The 25,190-nt window shown below is 46.4% G+C and overlaps 1 protein-coding gene across 1 annotated transcript in view; it reads left to right on the top strand.

Annotated features, from left to right (window-relative positions):
- Positions 1–25,190, top strand: part of cntn1a (contactin 1a) — an 89,286-nt gene that overhangs the window by 48,012 nt on the left and 16,084 nt on the right. The window contains exons 3-13 of the mRNA XM_084452996.1: positions 1,059–1,097; positions 11,577–11,703; positions 12,194–12,369; positions 12,615–12,710; positions 14,659–14,865; positions 16,395–16,494; positions 17,344–17,525; positions 18,093–18,217; positions 19,209–19,326; positions 19,609–19,756; positions 24,536–24,663. Coding sequence (XP_084309122.1) covers positions 1,059–1,097; positions 11,577–11,703; positions 12,194–12,369; positions 12,615–12,710; positions 14,659–14,865; positions 16,395–16,494; positions 17,344–17,525; positions 18,093–18,217; positions 19,209–19,326; positions 19,609–19,756; positions 24,536–24,663 — 1,446 coding nt within the window. The remainder of the gene's footprint in view (positions 1–1,058; positions 1,098–11,576; positions 11,704–12,193; positions 12,370–12,614; positions 12,711–14,658; positions 14,866–16,394; positions 16,495–17,343; positions 17,526–18,092; positions 18,218–19,208; positions 19,327–19,608; positions 19,757–24,535; positions 24,664–25,190) is intronic.

Genomic DNA, 25,190 nt, shown 5'->3' on the forward strand with positions numbered 1-25,190 from the left:
TGCTTTTGTTTAGTCAGAGGTGATGGTGGAGACCATTTTGTTCCTGTACAGCTCCGTATACCTGGAACTCTCTCCAACAGACATTGAATCTAGAGCTGCTTCCCTCCGATACGGAGTTCAGAGCCGTGGCTCTAGACATTGGTTCATCAACTTGTCACTCTTTTGGATCTTAATTGTATTATTGTTGTAAATTGCTTATGTTTTGTTGATGTTTGTGTTTGCTTGTGAGCTCGTCGGCATTGGAAATGAGGGAAACCTCAATTGCCCCACGAGTTTAAATAAAGGTTTCACATGAAATGAAATGAAATGAAATGACATACTGTATGGTTGGCCAAAGCCACAGTACGTCTCATGTCCTGTACTGGCACGTCAAATGATGAAACCTACAGTAGCTTGGCAAGCTGAAGATTTAAGAGCTTTCTCATCTCAGTATTGTTCTTCCGGAGCAGCTGCCTTCAGTACGAGGCTGCTGTCCAGTGCCCGTCTGACAGGACTGGTCTCAGTAGAACACCGGGCAAAGAAATGCACAGGAAGCATGATCAAAACGCATCAAAACTCGCTGAGGTAGAACCTGAAGAAGACACTTGACTTGTTTGATATGGAGACTGATGGTTTAGACAGGTTTCCCTCTGGCATACAGAATACGCCACACTGCCTCCAGGGCCACCTGGGATATATGTATGCGAGGAAGAGAAATAGGCATTGTGAGCCCCCCCCCCACCCCCCCGAGACGTCTCTCTCTCCCCCCCCGAAACGCCCCCCCCGAAACGCCCCCCCCCAGACACACACACACAGTTTGAGGTACAACCTGAAGTATACACTTGACTTCACTTTGAGGTAGAACCTGAAGTATACACTTGACTTTTAATCGTGTGCTGTGATACTGTATATGATATAGAAGGAATGAAAGACTACTGTACAACGCAGTCCATTTGCCTTGGTGGATACTATACATAAAAACATGAACCTGTTGAAACATTGATGTTTTAATGTACATCATTGACGGTTTTGCTGACATGCTTGTTTTATTTTTTTTCCTTTCCGTGTCTCTACTCCAGCTGGATCCATGCATGGGGCGGGACCGGGCTTCTATGGAGGTAAGACTTCATACGTCTCATTGGTGTAATGTCTGTCAATCATCATAGATGAGTTGACATGTTGTAACGGCACCATAAACAGCACTATAGTCTATAACTCACGTAGCAACATCCTCGAAAGGGATTGAGCCAGTGTAGTTAAAGCTCTGATGAGTCATTCCGTTCACTGCCTGTTCCCAGCGGCGGTGTGTATTAGCATACAGTAGCTGTTTGATATGGAGACTGATGAGTCAGACAAGTTTCCCTCTGGCATACAGTATACGCAACACTGCCTCCATTTATGACAGGTCCCTCTCCAGGACATAGGCTGCTTCACATGCATTTATGACAGGTCCCTCTCCAGGTCATAGGCTGCTCCACATGCATTTATGACAGGTCCCTCTCCAGGTCATAGGCTGCTCCACATGCATTTATGACAGGTCCCTCTCCAGGACATAGGCTGCTTCACATGCATTTATGACAGGTCCCTCTCCAGGTCATAGGCTGCTCCACATGCATTTATGACAGGTCCCTCTCCAGGTCATAGGCTGCTTCACATGCATTTATGACAGGTCCCTCTCCAGGTCATAGGCTGCTTCACATGCATTTATGACAGGTCCCTCTCCAGCACATAGGCTGCTCCACATGCATTTGTGAATGACACCATTATGATCATCCAGGCAGCGGAGTGAACAGACAACACTGGTTGTGACGACAAAAGGGACGCCACGCATGGAACTAGAGAATTAATGAAATGTATAATAAAGGTTTTGACCAAACAAACGTTGGAAACCAAAGAAGCGCGCTCAGAGAGAAGGGTTCTCCTAGAACACGGGGCACCCCCAGGCTTTGAGCTCCTGGGCAGGTGCACACAGGTGCGCTGCAGCAATCATAAGGACGCTCCCGGTTTCTGGGCCACCAGGTGCGCTCCATCACCCCCCCAGCTCCGCCCACCAGCACCACCTGCAAAGGAAACCCAGGCAAGCAGAGCAGGAGGGCCGTAACATGAAGAATTCAAACTAATGCTTGGAAATAGACATCTGTTGTTCTTATATAATAATGTATTGACTACGCAGCCACGACTAAACCCATCGAAGAGGCTATTTTACGGTCAATACAATAGAAATAAAGTTGCTTGGGAGGAGAGAGAGGTCCACAGTCGTCAATACTTAATGAAATTAATTTGTAGGACTACAGACTGATTGTGGTATAATCTGTTTTCTAGGATATGTGAATGAAATGCTATCTGAATTACTGTTATTTCCATCGGCTTAAATTGTTTGTTTCATTGATTTAAAAAAGATCACTAACAAGTATTATTTCAGTTTTCTTTAAATCATTCCTAGTCAAAAACTTCACACTGCAACATCTCTGCTGGTTCGGAGTGTCGGCACTCATCAGACTCGATCGAAGGATCGTCTTGTTTTTAAGGTTCCTCGTTCTCGTACAGAACTTGGGCGGGCTGCGTTCTCTTATGATGCTCCGTATACCTGGAACTCTCTCCAACAGACATTGAATCTAGAGCTGCTTCCCTCTGATACAGAGTTCAGAGCCGTGGATCTAGACATTGGTTCATCAACTTGTCACTGTTTTGGATCTTAATTGTATTATTGTTGTAAATTGCTTATGTTTTGTTGATGTTTGTGTTTGCTTGTGAGCTCGTCAGCATTGGAAATGAGGGAAACCTTAATTGCCCCACGAGTTTAAATAAATGAAATGAAACAAAATTTGAAATGAAATGAAACGAAACAGAGCTGCACGCTAATGAAAACGCTAGTGTGCAGTACGCTTGGGTGGGAACCCAGCAGGTGTGACGGGGTTCTTCTCTGCGCCGGCACTATGGCTTTGTGTTCAGGAAGTCACAGCCGTGAGGTAGAAGGGAACTCATCCATGATTCATACTGGCGTCCCCCCTCTCGCCCCATGATCCATTCTGGCAGACTGGGACCCGCCCAGCATCTGGAAGAAAGCCCGAGCGTGGCTGTGCACGCCGTCATCGCGAACTGTCAAAGACGGCTTTGTTAGCCACTTACTCCGAGAACACTGAGCAGTGTGATTCAGAAAGTGGTCAAAAGTTTCTTGTAATGTGCAGAAAATGATCTACTGTACTTGCATGAACTTATCTATTTTTCGCTCTGGCTCATGAAACGAGTTGACTGTCATTTTTAGATGTGGTCTTTTGAAGACAACATGGCCTTTATGTTCAAGATTCCTTTATTTGTCACATGTAATGTACGGTGTTCAGTCACAGTGAAATGTTGCTGCCGGCTCCAAGATTAAGCTTGATACAGATAAAGACCAAAATACAAATTTACAAATGAACACTAATTACACAATAAGTACCCCTTCTATACAGTATAAGATGGATTATGTACGTGCTATAAGTAATAAATAACCGGGGGGTCATGGGTGAGTTATGTACATGCTCTAGCTATAATAGTTAAAATCACGGAAGGGGGGGGGGGGGGGGGGGGGGGGGGGTCTCTCAGGGGTCCTGAGTCTCTCTGTGCTCGCCCTGTGTGTTTGGTATCTTTTCCCTGACCGTAGCAGAGAGAAACGTCTGTTGCCTGGGTGGCAGGGGTCTCTCGGGATCCTGTTGGTCTTGGTCTTGCATCTTTTGGAGTAGATGTCTTCAGGGTGGTGGAGTGCCCCCCCCCCCCCCCCCCAAGGTAGTTCAACTGACCACACCACTCTCTTTAGGGCCTTGCGATCCTGAGATCCTGTTCCCGTACCAGGTGGTCATATTCCCAGTCAGGATGCTTATGTATCTCACACACTACTAGAACACAGATGGGGATGTTTACTTCATGCAGTATTTGATCCTTGCCAGTATGGTCACCACATCTGCATTCAGATGAGCGAACCAGGTTGTACTACATTACATTCTACGCTACCTCTCTGCATATCCACTGACCTGGGAGCAGCTGCCCCTGCTTTAATTAGAGTTATTCTGCATCTCAGCCTCTCTGCTCTGCTTCATATGAGACCAATGTTGTGATAACGGAATTATGTCGTGGCCGATTGGTCCGCAGTGCACATCCGCTGACACCCTGCCATTGGCCCTCAGGGTGGCAGACACACAGTGGTACTGTATCTGGTTGTCAGGATTGGTTAGGGGGACTTGCAGTGACTTACTGGCCAGACTGTCTCCTCCTCTCAGGGCATCAGAAGGATAATGAAATTGTCTGTCTGGAGGAGATGTTTCTGTGCACCAGAGCTGTTCCCGGTCTTTCCCCTTAGCAGATACAAATGCACAATCGTCCTAATCACCACATGTGGGTTCCAATTGCGAGAGGGAATGTTTGTGAGGTGAAGCAAGGCTAGACCCGACGGTAGACAATCCTCCATGGTTTTTTATTTTGTTACTTCTCTGTCACAGAGATAAACAATCAGATGACAGTCACAGGCGTGAACCAGACACGCTTGTCAGATGCAGGCGTGGATCGTGAGGACTGCGGATTTCACAGCTTCTGGATGGAGAATGATAGAGAACGTTACAGAAACAACACTTACTGTCTATCATCAACCATCGAGCAGTGAAGCTTATTGAAAACCCGGGCACGTTCGCTGCACATTTGACAATTGAACGCACGTGCAAACCCACACGCACACACACCACAGTGATTGACTGTCATAGAAATTCATTTCTATTATGGTTACTCCCTCATTATCCATAGACTGGGTCAGATTATCCATAGACTGGGTCAGATCAGGCCTCAGCAATGGTTAATTGATGTATTTGTCACTGTGTACACAACTGTGCACTATTTATAGCCCCTGCCTGCCTATCCCCTCCCAAACGGCAGGCTAGAGGCAGACTGTCAGCAGGGGGTAGTTTGGCTAGGAGAAAGGTTGTCAGAGGAAAACATGTTGTGACATTGGATGTTTATTTTCAGATACAGATACAATATCATCTCTCTCTTTCTCTCTCTCTCTCTCTCTCTCTCTCTCTCTCTCTCTCTCTCTCTCTCTCTCTCTCTCTCTCTCTCTCTCTCTCTCTCTCTCTCTCTCTCTCTCTCTCTCTCTCTCTCTCTCTCTCTCTCTCTCTCTCTCTCTCTCTCTCTCTCTCTCTCTCTCTCTCTCTCTCTCTCTCTTGGACAAGGTGTGCATTATTATTAACCAGCTCAGTGGCCTTGTGGTTAGAGTGCCCACCCTGAGACTGGGAGGTTGTGAGTTCGATCCCCGGCCGAGTCATACCAAAGACTATAATAATGGTACCCAATGCCTCCCTGCTTGGCACTCAGCATCAAGGGTTGGAATTGGGAGGGGCTAAATCACCAAATGATTCCCGAGCGCGGCACCGCTGCTGCTCAGCGCTCCCCCAGGGGATGGGTCAAATGCGGAGAACAAATTTCACACACTCAGGTGTGTGACAGTCATTGGGAAGAAGAAGATTATTATAATCTCTGTGGTTCACTTACCACATACCCTGACCAAAAACCTTTTGTAATAAAGTATGTGCCTTGAATTCCGCCTTGAAATGTCCTAAAGAGCCTTTCACTTCACCATGGTCACAGCAGGAGGAGGTGGTGACTGGCTGGACACTCAACTCTACTAGGCCCCTCGCCTACCAGTCTACCAACCATCATTCAGACCAGCAATATCAACCCCCGGCCATATCAGCTAATGTTATTACTGCCTGTGGCATACCTTAATGATGTTAAACGTACGGAAGAGCATTAAGGCCAACAACTGAGTTTTTTTTTTTTAAGCTTCTGCGTTTAAAGACAGAATTTCTGAGAAAAAAGTCAGAATTTCTGAGAAAAAAGTCAGAAATAACTTCTGAGAAAAAAGTCAGAATTTCTGACTTTAAACTCAGAAGCTTAAAAAAATAAATAATCAGTTGTTGGCCCTAATGCTCTTCCGTATAAACGCCAGTGCCAAGACTTACGAAAAACATATCTCCATCATAGACAAACAAGGTTAAATACTATCAGTCGGACTAATACTGTTACAGACAATCATCTCCTCAGGCTGATATGCGTGGACTGAGACTATTTGCTCTATTAATGGTCCTGGTCCGTTGCAGCTGTCACGGTCACATGCATCTGTCCTTTGAATTTTTGCAATGCTTGCACTAAATATGTCGGACCATGCCATCTGTGGTGAGCAAACATATTATATATATATAATTTTTTTAAACCTTTATTTTACCAGGGATGTCCTATTGAAGACAGAGGTCTCTTTTACAAAGGAGCCCTACTTTGGGAGTCTATACTGTAATTCTAGTCACTCATTCATTATTCTGTGTGATACTGCAAGACCCAGTGTACTTTCTTGTTGGTCTCTCCCAGCTAGTTTTTTGGCTAGCTATGAAAGTGTCAGCCATGTTGTGCCCAGGGGCTGGGGTAATTATCACAACAGAGCGCGGCAGAGGCCTCCAGGATAAATATGCTCACTGTCCCATTTGGATGATGACCAATTTGTTGATGTAAACAAACATACTGTACAGGCAAACTGCCCCAACCCCCAAATGCACATCTGTCTGGGGTCAGGATTAGCCTAGCTGGGACTCTATGGTATTATGTAGGCTACAGTAGGCTATTAACCATTCATGAGACACAGTACATACTGCAAAGTGACAGGATACACAAATTATCCACACATGTAAACATGTCATGCTGTAACGATGTACTGCGTCGCCCCTTTGTGTTAATGAAGCAGTGGAAGCAAGTGGAAGCATTTAGCAGTCATTTACAGCTCGATTCTGCTGAGAATACATGGATGCAAACTTAAAATTCAAACTAAGCTTTATTTGTCACATACTACATCATAAATGTACGAGTAGTGAAATGTTCTTCCTTTAGCTCCTAGACGGTGAACACACTGAACAATAGAGAAGTAAAAAAGAGGTAAAAAGAGAAAGTATAAAGCAATGCGTTATGTATCTAGATACAATATATAAAGTACTGTATATACTGTACATAGTATGTACACAAAGTGATGGATGCTGGGGGAGTAGGGGAGGTTGTGCAGTTGGATTAGATAGGAAGGGAGTTATATAATTCATCTGTAGGGCCTATTTGGTATGTATCCACAAGTATATAGTCTATACAAGTGTATATATATATAGACTGTAGTTCTATTTAATATAAACGGGCACAATAACTGCTCAGGGTGCATGTTTGTTGCTGGTTATGAGCAGCTGGGTTTGACACAGCTGGCGTTAGCCTAGTTTCATAAATCAATTAGCTACAGTAGCTAGACACAATGATTAGTCAATTAATGATCAGGTTGCCATTTCACAGCTTGGCTGGATTTATTACAGTATGATAAAGCAATCCCAGATCATTTGGGATGTCCATTCTTTAGTCGAGCACAGCAAGCAGAAGGGCTAAGTAATTGTTGTGCATTTACCTCAAACATGCTCCAGAGGACACGCTGGTAGTGCACTTTGGTAGCAAGGTTATTATAGTTAACGAAAACTAACTACAAAACGAAAACTAGGTGTGAAAAAACATTTTAGTTAACTGAAATAAAAATAAAAACTAGGCTTTACAAAAAAATGATAACTAACTAAAACTGTGTTGTGTGTTTACAAAACGAACTAAAATAAACTAAAATTAGAGAGAAAATGTCCTTAGTTTTACTCTTTTCATTCCATACATAAGCCTAGTATTTTGGGTGGATATGAAATCTATCCTTCATGTTTTCTTTAGCTGTGCCCCTGCGCAGAAGTAACCTGACGTGCGCCAGATGGTTTGTTTCACATGGAGGGAAACAACGCAAGCTTGTGAGATCAGGATGGTCTCATGACGCTAGCGCAGAAGAAAAAAAAACTAAAACTAATACTGAAACTAATAAAAACTAAACTAAAACTAAGCATTTTCAAAAAATAAAAACTAAACCAAACTAGCAAATCTGCCTTAAAAACTAATTAAGACTAAACTGAAATTGAAAACAAAAAGTTAAAACTATATAAAAATAAAATCGAATGAAAAAAGCAAAACTATTCTAACCTTGTTTGGTAGTGTGAGGGTTCAAATCACAAAGGCATGGTTTCTATGATAGACCCACAGACACCCCACCTATGGGCAGGACAAACAGTTGATGGCTGGACACATACATGACCTGTCCATACTATCTACTATATACTACTACTACTATATACTATCTACTGTACTGTAGTCTTCTCCAATCTATCCAACATTATTGAACAACCTAACCAAGAACCATACTGTTATCTACCCTCTGAAATACTGTACAAGACTAACTAATAATACTATACCTGTAGCCACAAAGCACCTAACTTCTACACCAACCTATGAGAATCCTAACGACAAGCAAGGAAGGTGAGGAAGCCGAGCCCCTGAGTGGAATGTACTACGCTTTTCCTGAGGCAGAAAGTAAATATTTTTGTGTACAAAGTAATATCTATTGGCAAGGGGCAAAATGAACTGTACATTGTACTAGAAATGCAGAGCAGTATTGACAATAGTGTTGCCAGGTGCTAGTTTGACTGTATTATACAAAATCACTATAATGGTATTCCTATTACCTAATACCTAGCTAATGAATAATTGATGTTTCATTAGAAGCTGATGCCTTGAAAGAAAGCAGGCTGAGTCCTGGAATAGAATGGAAGCTTTGGTATTTGAAATTCAAATGAGAGCCCCCTGCTTTGCTTCCTGGGTTCCAGTGTGACAATGTTGAATAGGTCCTGTGTCTCCTAATGAAGACAGGCCAGTGGATGGGCTCGCCCTGAATGCCCCAGACAGAAGACCACTGATTAGTTGTTTGTCTCTCTCTATGTGTGTTTGCGTGTGTATGTGTGCATATGTGTGTTTTTGTGTGTGTGTGTGTGTGTGTGTGTACCTGTGTCCCTGTGTGTGCCTGTGTGTGTGTGTGCACGCGCGTGTGTGTGTGTGTGCACGCGCGTGTGTGTGTGGTCAGTGACAGCACAGTACTTACCCCATATTCATCACACTCCTATAATGAAGTCACACAGGGCTTCTGAGTTGTGTCTGGAAATAAAAGAGAGACACGGAGTGAGAGGACACTGGCAGAGAGAGAGACCGATTTAGAGACGTGGGTGGAGTGAGCAAGAGAGGAGAGAGAGAGACTAGCACAGAGGAGGGAGAGAGACTAGCACAGAGGAGGAAGAGAGACTAGCACAGAGGAGGGAGAGAGAGACTAGCACAGAGGAGGGAGAGAGAGACTAGCACAGAGGAGGGAGAGAGAGTGGCACAGAGGAGAGAGAGACTAGCACAGAGGAGAGAGAGAGACTAGCACAGAGGAGGGAGAGAGAGACTAGCACAGAGGAGGGAGAGAGACTAGCACAGAGGAGAGAGAGAGACTAGCACAGAGGAGGGAGAGAGACTAGCACAGAGGAGAGAGAGAGACTAGCACAGAGGAGGGAGAGACTAGCACAGAGGAGGGAGAGAGACTAGCACAGAGGAGAGAGAGAGACTAGCACAGAGGAGGGAGAGAGAGACTAGCACAGAGGAGGAAGAGAGAGTGGCACAGAGGAGGAAGAGAGAGACTAGCACAGAGGAGGAAGAGAGAGACTAGCACAGAGGAGGAAGAGAGAGTGGCACAGAGGAGAGAGAGACTAGCACAGAGGAGGGAGAGACTAGCACAGAGGAGGGAGAGAGACTAGCACAGAGGAGAGAGAGAGACTAGCACAGAGGAGGGAGAGAGAGACTAGCACAGAGGAGGAAGAGAGAGTAGCACAGAGGAGAGAGAGACTAGCACAGAGGAGGGAGAGAGACTAGCACAGAGGAGGGAGAGAGAGACTAGCACAGAGGAGGGAGAGAGAGACTAGCACAGAGGAGGAAGAGAGACTAGCACAGAGGAGGTGGGGAATGAGAGAGAGAGAGAAGGAGAGAGAGAGAGAGAGAGAAGGAGAGAGAGGATAGAGAGAGAGAGAGAGAGAGATAGAGAGAGAATCTCTAGGCACGGGCCTTCTGTGGTCTGTTTCCCTCCACCATCTGTCATATCCTTTTCTAGTCGGGGAGTACTGGAGCAGGACCAGCATGCATTTCACCGGGGCAGGGCACTGCCTGCCATTCCAACACTGCTCATTACGGCCACTACTCCTCTCTCCCTCTCCCTCTCTCTCCCTGTGGCTGAACATTGCTTCTCACTTAACGCCACTGCCGCGCCCCGTTTTATGGACGGGCATGTGTCAGTCACTCCCAAGCTCTGGGGGTCTGCATCCATGTTGAAGCACTCCTACTGTACATCCCAGAGTGATGGACTGCCTTATTGTTGCCTTGTGTGTCTCACGCAGGACAGTATCTGATTATGATGAGCAGCTGAAATAGAACCGTCTTTGTTCCATTTCGTGAGTGGATGTTGAAGACCGCAGACTTTCCCCAGGCCGGATATTATGAATAGAGGGGCTGTTCTGTCCCGGGCTTTTGAAGACCGCTCTGACATGAGGAGGAGTTCATCTCCTGTGGTGGCTCTCAAACGTTTGGGTAGACGAGATAAGGGCAGGATATTAGTGTTGGAGGGGGAGACCGCCCGGCCGCACCGAGGTGTCAGCTGCGCTCTCCGTGAACTGAGAGAGAGATCAGACGCACACACATGCGCACACCTGCGTGTGCACACCAACGAGCACTAACGTGTACGCACGCACGCACAAGCGGGCACACACCTGCGTGTGCACACCTGCGCACAGACGAGTGTGTGCACTAACTCTCACACAAGCGCACACGCACGCACACACATACAGTCACACACACACTCACACACACACACACAGACCCTACCTACACCCAAACTCGGGACCTGAGAGAGAATATTCAGTGCTCAGAAGCTCAGGAACATGTTGCCTCATTTGTTATTCATTGCCTGGCATTGTGTTAAATGTCTTATTCATCGGTACCTTGTGATGCCTGTCTGTTTTAATGACTAATGAGGCTAATTATCCGATTGTGTTGACGGCGTAAATGACAGAACGAATGAAGCAGAGAATTTTCATAATGGAGAGTCTGGATTTCGTGGGAGACAGCTTTGAGGATAAGGGCATTTGAAAGGGTTTACATTATGCAAGACAACTGTTTCCTTTCCAATTAAGTATTATACATTAAGTTCTGACAATAACATGGGAGATGGAGTAGGTTAGGCACCTGAGAGACAACATCTTTGTTATTATTCCTCCGGTTGCTGAGAAAAACCAGGGGCTCCATCCAGTTAAAACCTTCAACAGAGATGTTCTGATTGTACTGTGAAGACAGTTTCAGCCTGTCTGTCTTCTCCCTCATATCCTGTTTAAACCTGGTAGACTTTCCAGCTTGTTTGTGGTTGACATGTTTGTGTTTGTGTGTCTCTCTGTGTGTTGGACGGCCGGTGTGTTAATGTCGAGAGGACGCTGGCGTGGAAAAGTCTGTTTTTATGTGTGATATCAGTGCCTACTTTCATCATCTACCATGTTTGTCTCTGTTATTGCCCCTATATGTAAAGCAACCTTGGGTTTTATGAAAGGCGCTATATAAAGGAAAGTAATAAAAATAATAATAATTATTATTATTATTAATATTATTATTTTCAATAGATGATGCCACAGGTTATGGCCCGGTGTTTGAGGAGCAGCCGGTCGACACCATCTACCCAGAGGAGTCACCCGAGGCCAAGATCACCATGAACTGTCGAGCGCGGGCCAACCCACCTGCCACATACAAGTAACATATGCTCTCTGCACCCCCCCTCCCTCAAATGACCCCTGCTGTGTGTACTGTCTGTCCCTTGTCTCTCAAGCCCCCCCCCCCCATGCTCAGGGCCAAGCCCGGAGGGTCCTTACATGCGACCTTGACCGACCTCCAAATAGAAGAGAATAGAGATAAAATAGAAGTGTGTGTTTGTGTACTGTATGTGTGGTTTTCAGTAGCGTGGTTTCTGTCATTAGCCTGTAGCAGATATGATATTTAAGCACTAGTCAACTCCTCTCACATCTGTCCTCATGCCAAATAGGCTACAGCAGGCCAGCAAATTCAATGCCGAACACACAAACAGCTATTATACACCTGCCATTTCATTGTGTAAATGTATAAATGATCACTGTTGTTAAAGTATGAAAATCATGTTTAAAAGCAATATGATGTACGGAAATATACAGTAGGCTACCCTGCACCCCCCCATTTAGCTTTAATAGTTACAACCCCGCGATGGCAGGTGGAGGCTGGACAAGTGGGACATCGACCTGGACGGGGACAACCACTACATGCTGGATGGGGGGAATCTGGTCATCAGCAACCCCATCAAGAATAAGCATGTTGGGAACTACTCCTGCATGGCCACCAACGAGTACGGCTCCATCATCAGCCACAAGGCCGCCATCCAGTTCGGATGTGAGTGACATGCCATCTTGTCATATTTAGCACTTAATGCAAATCTGTGGTCGGCCATTATTTTATTTTTTTTAGGATGGCAGCTAGAGCAGGTCATAGGGTCAGGTTCAGCGGGAGCTGACGGGGGTTGAGGGGAAATTGGGTTTAATGAGGTGTGGGGAAGCACGACATGGAGGGCTGTTAACGAAACTGAAAATCTCAGTGTCTTTTTCTTCATTCTCTCTCTCTCTCTCTCCCATCTATAGATCTGGATTTCTTCTCTTCAGAGGAGAGAGAGGCGGTGTATGTGAAGGAGGGACAGGGGGCAGTGTTGCTCTGTGCACCTCCACCACACTACCCAGGTCAGTGGCTAACGCTAGCTACGCTACCGTCTCCTGTAGCATAGCCTTAGCATCAGCATAATGGTACATGTGCTCAATGTGTCATTATGTCAGGCTATTGTCTCATGGAAAACAATGAAACCCTGCCCCCTGCTGGTGTGTGACGGTACTTCTACAGTACATGTGGTGAGTGGTTTGTCTCTGACATATCATTTCACAGGCTATAATGTTCTCATGCTGTAGCCCTGAGCTGAGTCTGGCCTAGTCTCGGTGCCGGGCTGTGTATGACACGACAAAAACACCATGGCGCTTTGTACTCTTTGCTCATTTTGTTCTATATTCTTCATCAGAAATGTGTTTTGACTAATCCCTCCGTGTGTGTGTGTGTGTGTGTGTGTGTGTGTGTGTGTAAGAAAGTGAGTGTGTTTGTGTATGTCCTGGTTTTCCACTCTATTTCATTACCTTTGATTATCCTTAAACAAAACTCTTTATCAAAGCCGAGCTACAGCATACTGTACAGCATCATTTTGTAGTCATGGTAATGCAAATCCATCAAACCAAACCGATCTGAAACCATGGTTACGTCTGCTGCAGAGAGCTTGTCCTTTTAGCGTCGTCAGCGTTTTCCAGCAGGACTGTCAAAAGTCATTAATAATCTCCTAAAACTTGCTTACTGTAAGTAATGAACTCCTCCAACACCAAATAAAAAGCATTTGCTATTTATTACCTCCACCCAGGATGAAGTCCAGGGGAGGAGGTTATGTTTTCCCTGCCATGTATTATTTAGTTTGTTAGTTAGTTAGTTAGTTAGTTAGTTAGCTAGTTGGCTAGTTAGTTAGTTAGTTCATTAGTTAATTAGTTCATTAGTTCATTAGTTCATTAGTTTGTAGTTCGTTAGTTCGTTTGTTAGTTAGTTTGTTAGTTGGTCAGCAGGATTATGCAAAAATTGCCGGACCGATTTTCATGAAACGCGCTGGAGGGGTATAGCATGGGCCAAAGAAGAAGCCATTACATTTCGGAGCAGATCCGAATCACGGGGCAAATCCACAAATTATTTTTCACTTTCGTTAACCTTGCCAGATAGACCAGACCGGCACACAAGGGTAGCCTAGCAGTAGAATATATTACTGCTGTTGGTCCTGTCTTATCTAGAGAACAGGCCAAGAGCTCCTATTGGCTGCTCATAAACTGCAACAGTGATGCATCAGCAGTATATTTTTGACATGTGTCTCCTAAGAATCCCGACTCTAATATCACTGGACATGCATCATGTGTGGAGGTCTGCTCTCTCCGACTGCCCTTCTGCTATTTCACGTCATTTAAACTGAGACGTCAATGGCAGCTCTTTTTCAGCCGGTTCCCTGGGTTCAGCTTCAGGTTGGCATTCCAGCACTCTGACTGAGAGCTCCAGGATTTCCACTCTCTCCCCATCTCTCTCTTTCCCTAACTCTCTCTCCCTCTCTCTCTCCCTCCTTTTCTCTCTCTCCCTCTCTCTCTCTCCCTCCCTCTCTCTCTCTGTTTCTCTCCCTCCCTCTCTCTCTCTCCCTCCCTCTCTCTCTCTGTTTCTCTCCCTCCCTCTCTCTCTCTCTCCCTCTGTTTCTCTCTCTCCCTCTCTCTCTCTCCCTCCCTCTCTCTCTCTGTTTCTCTCCCTCCCTCTCTCTCTCTCCCTCTCTCTCTCTCCCTCCCTCTCTCTCTCTGTTTCTCTCCCTCCCTCTCTCTCTCTCTCCCTCTGTTTCTCTCTCTCCCTCTCTCTCTCCCTCCCTCTCTCTCTCTGTTTCTCTCCCTCCCTCTCTCTCTCTCCCTCTCTCTCTCTCCCTCCCTCTCTCTCTCTGTTTCTCTCCCTCCCTCTCTCTCTCTCTCCCTCTGTTTGTCTCTCTCCCTCTCTCTCTCTCCCTCCCTCTCTCTCTCTCTGTTTCTCTCCCTCTCTCTCTCTCTCCCTCTCTCTCTCTCTCCCTCTCTCTCCCATCAGCTGAGTTGTCTTTCCGCTGGATGCTCAACGAGTTTCCCATCTTCATCCCGCTGGACAAGCGGCGCTACGTGTCCCAGACCACAGGCAACCTCTACATCTCCAAGGTGGACTCGTCCGACAGCGCCAACTACTCCTGCTTCGTCTCCAGCTCCGCCATCGCCAAGAGCGTCTTCTCCAAGTTCATCCCCCTCGTCCCCTTGGCTGAACGTCAGTGCTGCACCTCCCTCTGTCGTGATATTTTGTGTTTGTGTTGATAGGGATCAGTTTCAGCAAGATGGCCGTCAAATCATCCAATGTCATGTGTGCACTGTTTGTTTAATCTCAAAGGTCATCCAGGTCACGGTTCTGGATATCAATTGTTCACTCTTTAAAAGTTGCTGTCGCCCTCATCTCATGACCAGAGAGCAGCTCCTCATGTTGTAGATACTGCCCAGATAGCAGGCGGATGTGTAATGATTCTGGGCCATATATGGGCCGGAACTAAGCCACAAGGGCCAGATCTGGCCTGTATATGGCCCAGATCCGCCTGCTATCTGGGAAACCCTGACTAGGAGCTGGGGATGCAGCAGGAGAGAACGCCAACGCTTTCTCCAGAGCAAGCTTATTATAGTTTTATTAAGCTTATTAAAACTAACTAAAAAATGAAAACTAAACTGTGAAAAAGCATTTTAGTTAACTGAAATAAAAACTAAAAACTAGGCTTTACAAAAAAATGATAACTAACTAGAACTGTATTGTATGTTTACAAAACTAACTAAAATAAACTAAAATTATAGACAAAATGTCCTTAGTTTTAGTCTTTTTCATTGTATACTGTACATAAGGCTAGTATTTTGGGTGGATATGACATCTATCCTCCATTTTTTTCTTTAGCTGTACCCCTGCGCAGGAGTAGCCTGATGTGAGTCAGATGGATTGCTTCACACAGAGTGAAACAACGTGAGCTTGTGAGCATTTTCTAGCATTTTCTAAAAATAAAAACTAAAATAAACTAGCAAACCTGCTTTAAAAAACTAATTAAAACTAAACTGACATTGAAAACAAAAAGTTAAAACGATATACAAATAAAAACTAATGAAAAAAGCTAAACTATTACAACCTTGCTCCAGAGTCAGGCCACAGCTGAAGTATTGAGAGAGCCTTTTGTTTACTTGATGTTTGTGTGAGTTTGGTAAGCATGTCGGGTAGGAGGGAAAGAAACCCTGAAAAGACGCAGGCTGCTGTGTCCCTGGGCCTGGACCAGAGTCCATGAATCATTCTTTGTGTGTGTTCACCCCACCTACTTGCTAGTTCACAATGTTACCTACCACAAGCCTGGCCCCGATGGAGGTTCAGACACTAGCTACGGAGCATGTGTTTGCTAGGGCCAATCAGAGAACACCTCAGGGAACTCCTGCTCCCTCATGCAGATGCTGTATTATCACTATGTAACTATGAGACCATGGGTGCATGTGACTGTTAGCTTTTGTAGATGTGTGCGTGTGCATGTACTGTGTGTGTGTGTGTGTGTGTGTGTGTGTGTGTGGCACCATGTGTGTGATGCACTGTAATAACCCGCCTATGGTACTTGAGTACAGTATAACATTCGTATGGTGCCTCCAACTGAACACAGCATGTGTCTGAACACAAGTGTACACAGCGCTAACATGTTGCTGTGGCTTTGCCTCTGAGGCAGAAGGGAGGTTTGGTAAACATGTGACATGTCCGGCCTCCGCTGGTTCTCTCTTCTGCATCAGGCCCTATCAGGAAGTATCCCGCTGACATCAAGGTCAAGTTCTCGGACACCCACGCACTGCTGGGCCAGAACATCACCCTGGAATGCTTCGCTCTGGGAAAGTGAGTCTGGCCGTGGCCCGGCGCACAGCTGGTATCTGTTAGAGCTCGTGTTTGTTGTAAAAGAAATGTCTTGTTTATGGTAACGGTACTGGACGTGTTGAAATGTTGTATTGTACCGGTGTCTTGTGGGTTCCCGTGGGGGAGGGGCCATGTGTATGGCAAGACACGCAAGTCACATGAATCATTCATTCAGTCATTCAGCCGTCTAGGGGAAAGACAAGCTTACTTGAAAAATGAAACCAGACTCTTGCTTCAGAAATGTCGATACAGTACGCTGCACCTCATACTGTAATAACATAAGTTATACTTTTAATAAGTTAATAAGTTAAGTTAATATTTTTTTTAAAGATATTTTTAAGGCATTTCTGCTTTATTCTGATAGGACAGTGTAGGAGAGAGAGAGAGAGAGAGAGGGAGAGAGGGAGAGAGAGAGAGAGGGAGAGAGAGAGAGACAGACAGGAAAGGTGGGAGAGAGAGAGAGAGAGAGAGAGAGAGAGAGAGAGAGACAGACAGGAAAGGTGGGAGAGAGAGAGAGAGAGAGAGGGAGAGAGAGAGAGAGAGAGGAGAGAGAGAGAGAGAGAGAGAGAGAGAGAGAGGGAGGGAGGGAGAGAGAGAGAGAGATAGAGAGAGAGGGAGAGAGAGAGAGAGAGAGAGAGAGGGGAACACATGCAGCAAAGGGCGTGGGCCGGATACAGCAGTAATGCAGACCAATGAGTGTGTAACACCAAACCTCCCGCCCCCCCCCTCTGCTCCCCCCCCCTCTCCTCTTCTCCCCCCCCCCCCTCCCCCCCCCCTCCCCCCCCCCCCTCCTCCTCTCCCCTCCCCCCCCCCCTCCCCCCCTCTCCTCAGCCCCATCCCCCAGATTCGCTGGAGGAAGCTGGACGGAAAGCTGCTGTCCAATCACGAGGTCAGCATGGCGGGGGCCCACCTCCACCTGTACCACGTGCAGTACGAGGACGAGGGCACCTACGAGTGTGAGGCGCTCAACTCGAAGGGGAAGGACTGGCACAGGGCCCGCCTCTTCGTAGAAGGTGGGGATGTGACCTAGTCCACGTCGCCGAACCCAGTAGCCTATCAGCACCACACCGCCACATTCTTCTTCCTCATTCCATCCTTTCTTTCCCACCCATGAAAATATATATCCATAGTACATATCCATGGTCATACTCTTGCAATTAGCTATTGCTCGTTAGTGCACAGCTAACTTTATACACAGCGTTCATTATGAACAACCTTCTGGTGCTGATGTGAGTCAGCAGTCAGAGATGATAGAGGCACGTTCAGAGCTTCTCAAGTAAGTGAACACGGTCAGTACTGAAATGTTGCTTCAAAGCCTCTGGGTCTCATTCCATGCAGTTAGATCTCCACAGATCTAAGGCGATCGATGTCTGTTTGATGTACATTACAACTAGGCTATGTAGCCATGGTCCTAGATTGTAGATATTCTCCAGTTTGGTAAGTTTCCCCTCTGTGCTAAACCTAATGCTTAGTAACTCATCCCCTGTCCCCCTCCTGTCCCCCTCCTGTCCCCCTCCTGTCCACCCCTTGTCCACCCCCTGTCCCCCTCCTGTCCCCCTCCTGTCCCCCTCCTGTCCCAGCCTTCCCTGAGTGGGTGGAGCACATTAACAGCACAGAGAAGGACATCAGCAGTGACCACACCATGTCCTGCGTGGCCAGCGGCAAGCCCAAGCCCCACGTCCACTGGCTCAAGAACGGCTACGCGGTAACACCCCTCACTGCGCACACACACACACACACACACACACACACACACACACACACGCACACACACACACACACACACACGCACACACACACACTCAAAGTAGCCGTCGGCGCCAGAGCTAAAGTAGTTTTGTCCAGTCCAGAGCGAAATTGTTATGAAATTCGCTCTATGTAGAGCGATTCAATAGATTAAATACATTTAGTTTTAGCTGGAAGGAAAGTTGTGATATACGGTTCGGAGCACACTGGGTACGCTCGAGGAAGCGTCTCTACATCCTGAGAACGCGGCGCATGCCAGTGCCGGGCTGTGTAACTGCCTTAGCAACCGTTGCCGAGCGCCCGCCCTCTGAAAGAGACCCGTGAGAGAAGACGCAGGCGGCGGCGGTTACTATGGCAACGTTTGATGTGACGGAGCTCGACATGCATCATTACGTATTAATGAAGCGTTCGTCGAGTCAAATGAAGTCTTTGTGCTGCTCAGGGATGTCATTGTTGTAGTGTCTGAAAATGTAATTTAATGTAATGTATTGCTTTATAAATGTTCTTAGCCGGTAGACAAACATACTCCTGGAGCTTGCTCCATCGCCTTGTTGAGAGGGGTCAGGGAAGAATTTTTACAGCTCACTTATCTGGCCCCCGGGTGATACTGTTTTTTGCTTCCCTCTGGAATATGTAGAGAGTGGGTCGTATGCCCACCTCCCTTGTTCTCTGTAAAGCGCATTGTGTTGCCTCTGGGTATGAAATGCGCTATACAAATAAAGCTTTGATTGATTGATTGATAGTGTGTGGTTCGCCGTGAAAGCTCATTGTTGTGGACTAACACTCTGATGTGCTTCATTGAGATACAATACAGTATCTACAGTAAGAGGGACAGTTATTCTGTGAGGGAAAGTTGTTCTGTGATACTGAATTGCAAAAACAAAACAACAACGACATTCTTAAAAAGGGATGTTTTTGCCATACATGACTGTATACATCATTCCTCACAGTATGACAAGCACGAGCTCAAGTTCAAAGGGCTGATGTTTGACGACTCAGGGATGTACCAGTGCATAGCAGAGAGCCGCCATGGGGTCATCTACGCCAACGCAGAACTGCGCGTGATTGGTGAGTCAAAGCACCGACCTCACCGCGATTGGCTCGGCTCAAACAGTCTCCAGAGTGACTTGGCTAATTGGACTAATTAAAACAGGGATGTGTCTGTTTTTATCTAGGCTGACAACTTGGCATTGCAATTTCAGAAACAAAGACAGCGTAACCTTTGACTAAAGAGCTTGTGTTTCAGAGCGGTGCTATGATGCTGTAGGTTACAATATGTCTCTGTGGAAAATAACCCTGAAGCACGAACAGTAACCCTGGCGAGTGTGAATCCTGCTGCCCCTCCCCCAGCCTGCGCCCCCACGTTTGAACACAGCCCAGTGAGGAGGGTCCTGGCGGCCAAGAACGGACGAGTGGTGATGGAGTGCCGACCCAAGGCTGCTCCCAAGCCCGTCTTCTCCTGGAGCAAAGGAACTGAGCTGCTGTACAACTCCACCAGGTCAGTCAGTCGACCAGCCGGTTCGTCAGTCAACCAGCCGGTCAGTCAGCCGACCAGCCGGTCAGTTGGTCAGCCAGCCAACCAGCCAGCCAGCCAGCCAGTGAGTCAGCCAGCCAGTCAGTCAGCCAGCCAGTCAGTCAGTCAGTCAGTCAGTCAGTCAGCTGGTCAGTCAGTCAGCCAGTCAGTCAGTCAGTCAGTCAGTCAGTCAGTCAGTCAGTCAGTCAGTCAGCCAGTGAGTCAGTCAGTCAGTCAGCCAGTGAGTCAGTCAGTCAGTGAGTCAGTGAGTCAGTCAGTCAGTCAGTCAGTCAGTGAGTGAATCAGTCAGTGAGTCAGTCAGTCAGTCAGTGAGTCAGTCAGTGAGTGAATCAGTCAGTCAGTCAGTGAGTCAGTCAGTCAGTCAGTCAGTGAGTGAATCAGTCAGTCAGTCAGTGAGTCAGTCAGTCAGTCAGTGAGTCAGTCAGTGAGTCAGTCAGTGAGTCAGTCAGTGAGTCAGTCAGTCAGTCAGTCAGTGAGTGAATCAGTCAGTGAGTCAGTCAGTCAGTCAGTCAGTCAGTCAGTCAGTAAGTGGGCAAGCCCCTTTAGCTAACCTACAGCAGCTTTCCGGTGATCTCTTTCTACAGTAGTTAGCACCCTGATGATGTCATTTGATCATAATGTTCACTCAGGTGTGCGAGACACTTTTCCTTCACTGAGAATCCTTCCCAGCAGTGTGTCTGTTCTTGCATCATGCAACAGTATGTTGATGCTCTGAGAAACATACTGTATTATGTGTTAGTAAGAGACTATGTACAAAACACTGCAGTGGTCAAATACCATTTTATTTAGCTTATAGGAGGGACAAAAGAATGTTACCTTGGCTCGAAAAAAGTTAGTCACGTAGGGATCCCCTGATGAAGGCAAACTGTGCCGATACGCGTCAGGTCATCTGTCACATCGCAGAGCCAATTCAATAAAGGCTTTTCAAATTTCATACTTGGAGATCGAGCGCCTTGTACTTTTTTGAGTAGCTTAGTTGACTTTTTTCTCCCATTTTATTTTGTTTTTGCATTACACTCAATCTGGGTCTATAAACCCCAGGTTATGACAAATGCAGTATTTATTCATGATATTGTCGTCACATACAATACATTTCCATTTCATAAAGCTTTTAGTAGATACATTTTGTTCAATTACATTTTGTTCAATTGTTCGTGATAATCGATTCTGAACATTGTGAAACGGAATCGAATCGATACCCAGCCCTATCTCCAAGGGACACCAGGGAATTCCAATAGGTCAGCTTTGTCTGCTAAATCTGGTCAGTCTCAAATAGGTCCAATTCCATATTACCCTCGTTCTGTTTCTGCAGGGCAGCCTCGGCAGACTTCAAGTCTTCCTTCCCGAACCTGTCTTGACTCCATAGGCCTCAGCTCAGCCTGAGTAACTCCACATACAGTAGAACAGTTCATTGAGGGGGCGCCCCGAGCTACGTGCTGGCGTGCTTACCATGTAAAGGCTAGTCCTTTCTGCAGCGGTGTGGGTTCGAATCCGGCCCACGTCTTCCCCTCTCTCTCTTTCTCCCACCTCTGTCTGTCACCTACACATGTCTGTCACCTACACTGTCCTATCCTAATAAAGCAGAAATGCCTTCAAAAATATCTATAAAAAAACAACAACAACAAGAGTTCATTGAGTCAGTACAGACATTCTAAATGGACTCATTCACCTCGTTCTCTCTTTGGGAGGCACCTGGCTCTCACCTGGCTCTCAGCCTTACCCTTAGAGCTCCGGTGGTGACAAGCAGTGGACACGTCAGGCTGGCAAGACCCTGAAATGCTACTTTCAGCTGCACCCCTCTTTCCCCTCTCTGACTCTGCTCTCCCCTGTCTGGCCCTCGGCTTCTGAAGTGACGCCATTTTCTGTCTCCTCCCCGGTCCTCAGCCCCAGTCAGGCTGTAGACCACCAACACCAGCAGGACTAGTCACCCTCATGCTTGGATGTGACTAGGTATGGTTCCAAGACGCCCCTCGCAAGAACTTTATACACCTGTATCGTTAATTATTCATCATATCCATGCATCTTAAAGGGTGTGCTGCCCTAGCCAGCCAGTTACGCCAAGAAATGGCAGGACAACATGGTGAGGAAATGTTTAAGCAAGCTGTTTACTTTGTGGGAATTTTTTATTTTTTATTTTATTTCACCAGGGGAGCCCATTGAGACTAGGGTCTCATTTTCACTGGTTCCCCTGATTACAAATCATACATCATCAATCAAATAAATACAAAAACATCATATATTAACACAGTAAAATTGATCAAATAGGGGGTTGCAGGTGGTCTACTGCTGACGTTGTGGGTGGGGGGGGGGGTTGCAGGTGGTCTACTGCTGATGTTGGGGGGGGGTTAATAGTCCAGCAGGGGTAGCAGGTAGTCTACTGTGTGCGTATGTGTTTGCGTGAGTGAGTGTGTGTGTGTGTGTGTGTGTGTGTGTGTGTGTGTGTGTGCTATACAGCAGCTATTCCTCCACTAGCCTCCATTAGCTCTTTGGCACGGCGGCGTGGATGTGTGTGCTGGTCAGGAAGCGCTGCTCTGGCCTCTGCTCCCTGTCACAGGCTGACGTTAAAGGTACCCAATGTAGTTTTTGACCACTAGTATGCGCTCTAGAGCAAATTTGAGAAGGTGTTCCCCAAAAATCAGTGTTGGGAAGGTTACTTTAAAAAGTAATCCCTTACAGTTACAAGTTACTTGTGAAAAATTGTAGTCAGTAACGTAATCCGATTACCACAATTTAAAAGTAAAGTAAGGGATTACTTTCAGTTACTTTTGGATTACTTTAAATAAAATGTACTGTGTATTTCACCAGATATAAAATGTACTGTGTATTTCACCAGAAATCCTACATTATTTATTATTTTTCTGTGTTCTAGAGCTGACAACATAGCTAAACAGCAGTTGCCCAGCGCCCGCCCAGTTAGAGCAAGTGTTAATGCCAAGAGGTTAGGGTGCGTGTCATCTAAGAGGTTAGGGTGCGTGTCATCTAATAGGTTAGGGTGCTTGTCATCTTGCCTTGGCTAGTTAATTGCAGTCTGCAAAACACGAACCTCGTTGCTAATGTAGCTAACGTTAGGTGTAAACGTCGGAGCCAGCTCTAAACTCCAGCTCTAATACATTCTAAGCAGCTGTGATTGGCGCTATTCAGCTATACAGCGTGCCAGTGGACACACAGCCTTATATATTATGGATAAAGCACCCACTGACCAGTTTTCCCAGGCAGTTAGTTATAGCTCTTGAATAATGGTGCGTTCGTTTATAACTGGGAGGTGGCAAATTGCGACTTGCTACTAGGAATGATTAAATAAAACGCTGCATGAACTCGCACTTCCTCGTCGCAAATTCGGATATGTTTCTCAGCCCCCAGTTGCCGGCTGATGTCAATATAATATCATATCATCATCGTATCATTCGCTATAGCTCGAATGCACACAGGTCGGAGGTAGGTATTTTGCCACCTCCGACAACAAACAAACGCACCATAACACCGACAGGCACTATTGAGTGAAAATAATCTGAATGGGCGCTTGGGTCTGGTTTTCTGGTTGAACATTAGTGCTATACTGTAGAAGCCTACTGCTAGCTAATTTAGCTGTCAGTGGAAGTAAGGTTAACGTTAGCTACCCTTAGCTACCGGCAAATGTTTTTTCAGGTTGGACATTGAGTCCTTGGCCGTCGAGGCAGGTGGCTGGGAGGCATAGTTTACACTGTGCTGTAATATTGTGGTTCTGTGACAGGTAAATAAAAAAAATGCTGGTATTTCCAGGATTTTTATGCACATTGCGGTATTTCTGCCATGATGCCCGTGCTGCTCGCTGTCTGTCTGGCAGCTGTGGTTCAACGAGCACATCAGTGGGAATCTTGTTGGTGCGCTGCGCGCAATTGGTATTAGGCTACTAGCCTACTTCTTTTTTCTTTTTTTTTAAGCTATTTTGTAAAACTGATGAGGAGGCGAGGGGTGATTGTAATCACGCCTGTAATCCTCGTTAATAAGCAAATGTAACTGTAATCTAGATTACATATTTTAAATTGTACTGTAACGGATTACAGTTACTGTTTTTTTGTAATCTGATTACGTAACGGCGTTACATGTTTACAAGGTATGAAAGACATTCAAGTGATTGAACATGTTTATTAGACCATATCATTTCGCAAATAAACAAAGAACGGATTGTTTTGATTCACGTTTCGTTGGGTACCTTTAAGCCCGCTCTGAAGCTCATCACACGGGACGCCGTCTGGCTGGCTGAGCCCTGCCCTCCACTCCTGGCTGACTAAACAAGGCTAATTGCCCAGCGCTGACCCCTCCGTGCCCCCTAGGGGGGGGGGGGACCACGGAGGAGGAATGCTAGACTACTCACCGCCAGGCTTCTGGCCCTCAACACCTTTCTGAAGTATAGGGAAAAGACTGAGTGACCTGGGTTAAATATACTGGGTTAAATATGACCCGGGTTAAATATTGTGAGAATTAGATGTAGCTAATTGCTTTTGCATTGCCATACATGGAGGTACTGTACTATGTGCCTTACCAATACCACATTGCACATTTAACAGGGTTCTATTGGGAGTCAAAGTCCTATTTAGAACCCAAAATTGGGCTCTATAGTATCTGGAACCTCCCTCTACAGGGAAAATGGTTCTACATGGCACTATTTCTTCTCAGAGCACTGTGCACTGCAACTATAAAATGCCCCTTGCCGGTATTTGGTTGTCTGTTATCCGACACGCTCGTGTGCCTGTTCACCCCCAGGGTGTTCATCTGGGAGGACGGCAGTCTGGAGATCCTGAACGTGACCCGGGCGGACGAGGGCCAGTACACCTGCTTCGCCGAAAACGACCGGGGGAAGGCCAACAGCACGGGCTCCCTGTCCATCACAGGCAAGCTGCCGCCATTACCGTCACTGTACCTGTCACATGTCACATGTCCCTGTCACATATCACTGTCCCTGTCAATGTACCTGTCACATGTCCCTGTCACTGTCCGTGTCTTCTTGGACACCTGGGTTTCCAGCACTCCTCGGGGGGAGGCATGCGTCTCTCCTCAAGGCCAAACATAGGATGATTAATCCAGATTTGAATGCCAACACATATTCCCTTGTTCAGCCAAGCAGTTGGTTTATAGCCTGGCTTCGCCAGACCCAAATCGCAAAAGTGCAAAGGATCTGGGAATTCTCTGTTCATTTTCGATTTCCAAGGAGCATTATCAACGAGCGGGCGCAGACCAAAATTCCTCTGGACGCAATTTAATAGACCTACAACCAATCAGAGCAACTAAACATGGGCTAGCCATCGTATCAAGTGGGTACAGTCATCATATCAAACCCGCCCCATATTAGATAAACAGTGGTGATTGGCCCGGTCCAGAACAGACCAAGTGGAAACCAGTCTGAAGGGGAGCGTTACCT

The sequence above is a fragment of the Borostomias antarcticus genome (genome assembly GCF_949987555.1).
Source record: "Borostomias antarcticus genome assembly, chromosome: 18".
In the NCBI taxonomy this organism is placed as follows: Eukaryota; Metazoa; Chordata; class Actinopteri; order Stomiiformes; family Stomiidae; genus Borostomias; species Borostomias antarcticus.